The sequence below is a fragment of the Mesitornis unicolor genome, unplaced genomic scaffold (assembly GCF_000695765.1).
Source record: "Mesitornis unicolor isolate BGI_N332 unplaced genomic scaffold, ASM69576v1 scaffold39920, whole genome shotgun sequence".
Taxonomy (NCBI): Eukaryota; Metazoa; Chordata; class Aves; order Mesitornithiformes; family Mesitornithidae; genus Mesitornis; species Mesitornis unicolor.
In genome coordinates, this window is record NW_010159653.1 from 17,698 (window position 1) to 19,953 (window position 2,256).

Below are 2,256 nucleotides of genomic sequence, written 5' to 3' on the forward strand. Positions count from 1 at the left end.
GTCAGTTCACTGAAGAAGGCTGTCAGTTCACTGAAGAAGGCTATCAGTGTGGATAGCCTTGATTTTCCCTTTGTAAATCCATGCTGACAGCTCTCAATCATCTTCTTTTCCTTCACATGTTTGGAAATGGTTTCCAGGGTTAGTTGCTCCATCATCTTCCCACAGACTGAGATTAGGCTAGCCAAGCCTGCAATTCCCCATATCATCCTTCTTGAAGACAAGAGTGATGCTTGTTCCCTTTCCAGACTTCAGGAATCTCTTCTAATTGTTGTGACCTTTTTAAAGATTATTGAGAGTGGCCTTGCAGCGATATCAACCAGCTCCCTCAGCTCTTGCGGGTGCAACCTGTCAGGCCCCAGTAAGCTTACGTACGTCTCAGTTGTTTAAGTGCTCCTTTGCTTGGTCCTTCTCCACAGTTTAAGTCTTCCTTGATCCAGATTTTTCCTCTGATCTCAGGGGCTTGAGGTTCCCAAAGGCCTGTATTACTGGTAAAGACTAAGGTGAAAAATGTTTTGAGCACCTCAGCGTTTTCCATGTGATTTTCTGCTGGATTCCCTGCCCCATTTAGCAGTGGACTGAATGGGTGGGCTGAACACTCAAATTTCTATCACTTTGTTGTATAAGTGTGCACTGATGGTGTGTGTAGTCACATAGGACACTTGACTAGACATACCTGATTAACCCTGTGGAATGCAAAACAGCTTGGAACAGACAGGTCTGGTCTCATCTTCAGGGCCAGTGAGTGAACCCTGATCAAATGGTCTGAGCAGTGCAATTCTGTAACCTTTATTCCCTCTGCCGTTTGTCCTGCTGGATGTTTTCAGCAGTCAATGTAATGTTGTGAAATAAAATGTTACGGCTCAAACAAATAAAAACTCTTCTTTATAGTCCTATTAAGAGGAAAAAAGATTGTTTTATAAACAGTTCTTTCAGTACAAAGTCCATCAAAATGTGAGTTGTTTTTCAGCTTGCCTTTTACTTTGTTTCCTTTGCTGCAGAATCTCGAAGTTACACAGAAGCTGTTAACCACTCTCTGGTGATGTCTGACAGCAGCTTGGGCACCAACCCTGCCTTGCTGAGGGCCAGCGTGCAGGCAGATCCTTCCTTTCAGCGCTGTTTTGCATCTTCATGTACTGTTTCAAGTCCTATCCCAGGGGGAGAAAGGTAGGAGAAGATACCCCTACCTTATTGTTCAGTTATCACAACTATAGTTTCCAGCCAAGATGCTATGCTTGCATCTTCGTTACAGAGAACTTGTCCAATGACTTTGATTTTGATTGCATTTAATGATGATGTTGACTGGAGTTTACCACATACACATATGCTTTTATTATGTCAGAGATGCAATTAGCTTTGAAGATAAATATAAAGACCAAAATAAATAGGAATTTATAGCTCAGTTACTTTATTATGTGCTAGCACAAGCTCGTACATAATTTTCCTGTGTGCTTAACCAGCTTCTCTAATGCTTCATGAAATTTTACATTGGAATAAGTTGTATATGAGAGAGTGGGAGCACTCTTTTCACTGCAACACGTGTGTTTCTATCAGTAAAATGCCAGAGAATTTGTTTTTGGTGGTGAATAGCTACCCTTTCAACTGCTCATCAGGCTGAGAAATTTTATGCTTTCATATTTGTAATTTGTATTTTGGTAAACTTGTAGGGCTCTGGACCAGAGCTTGGATAATATACATTTACAAAATAGTACTTGTCCCAAGGACCTTACAGCATAAGAGGGGAAATAGCAGGAAACACATCAAACAAACAAGAGGTCTCAGGTTACTCTTAGAAGGTTCAGAAGACCACGACAGTGAACTGGATCAGTCCTTAGCTGTGCCCTGTATTTACTTAATAGATTAGGTGTTGCATTACAGCTGTTTCTGTTTCCTTCTCTGTCACTGTGTAACAGTGTTCCTTCGTGGCTAATTATCCTCATTTTGTTCTTGGATAATTGGCTTCTTTTACACAGTAAGTATTTGGAATGCTGTTGGTTGGTGTGTGAGTCTCTCAGTGAGGTCTTCAAGTATGTTGATACCTATTTATCTTTTATTTATCTTCCCATCTTATTTACTTATTTTTCAATCAGTACTTGGACTGTGAAAGAATGTTTTCATTTTGTGGTTATGAATGTGAATCATAAGACTGAACAAAGTATGTTAGTATTTTCTGAGGAGGAGGCAATTTTACATTTCATTCTAAGTGGATATGAATTAAAAGCTTATCAGGCAATGCAGTCATTACCAAGTTTACATTCC

At 40.1% G+C, this 2,256-nt stretch overlaps 1 protein-coding gene across 1 annotated transcript in view; it reads left to right on the plus strand.

Moving 5' to 3' along the window:
• Positions 1 to 998: 998 nt before the first annotated feature.
• The window catches only part of LOC104542866 (tensin-3-like), a gene marked incomplete at its 5' end in the record, with an annotated part of 19,278 nt that continues 18,020 nt past the window's right edge, over positions 999 to 2,256 (plus strand). The window contains one exon of the mRNA XM_010187328.1: positions 999 to 1,164. Coding sequence (XP_010185630.1) covers positions 999 to 1,164 — 166 coding nt within the window. The remainder of the gene's footprint in view (positions 1,165 to 2,256) is intronic.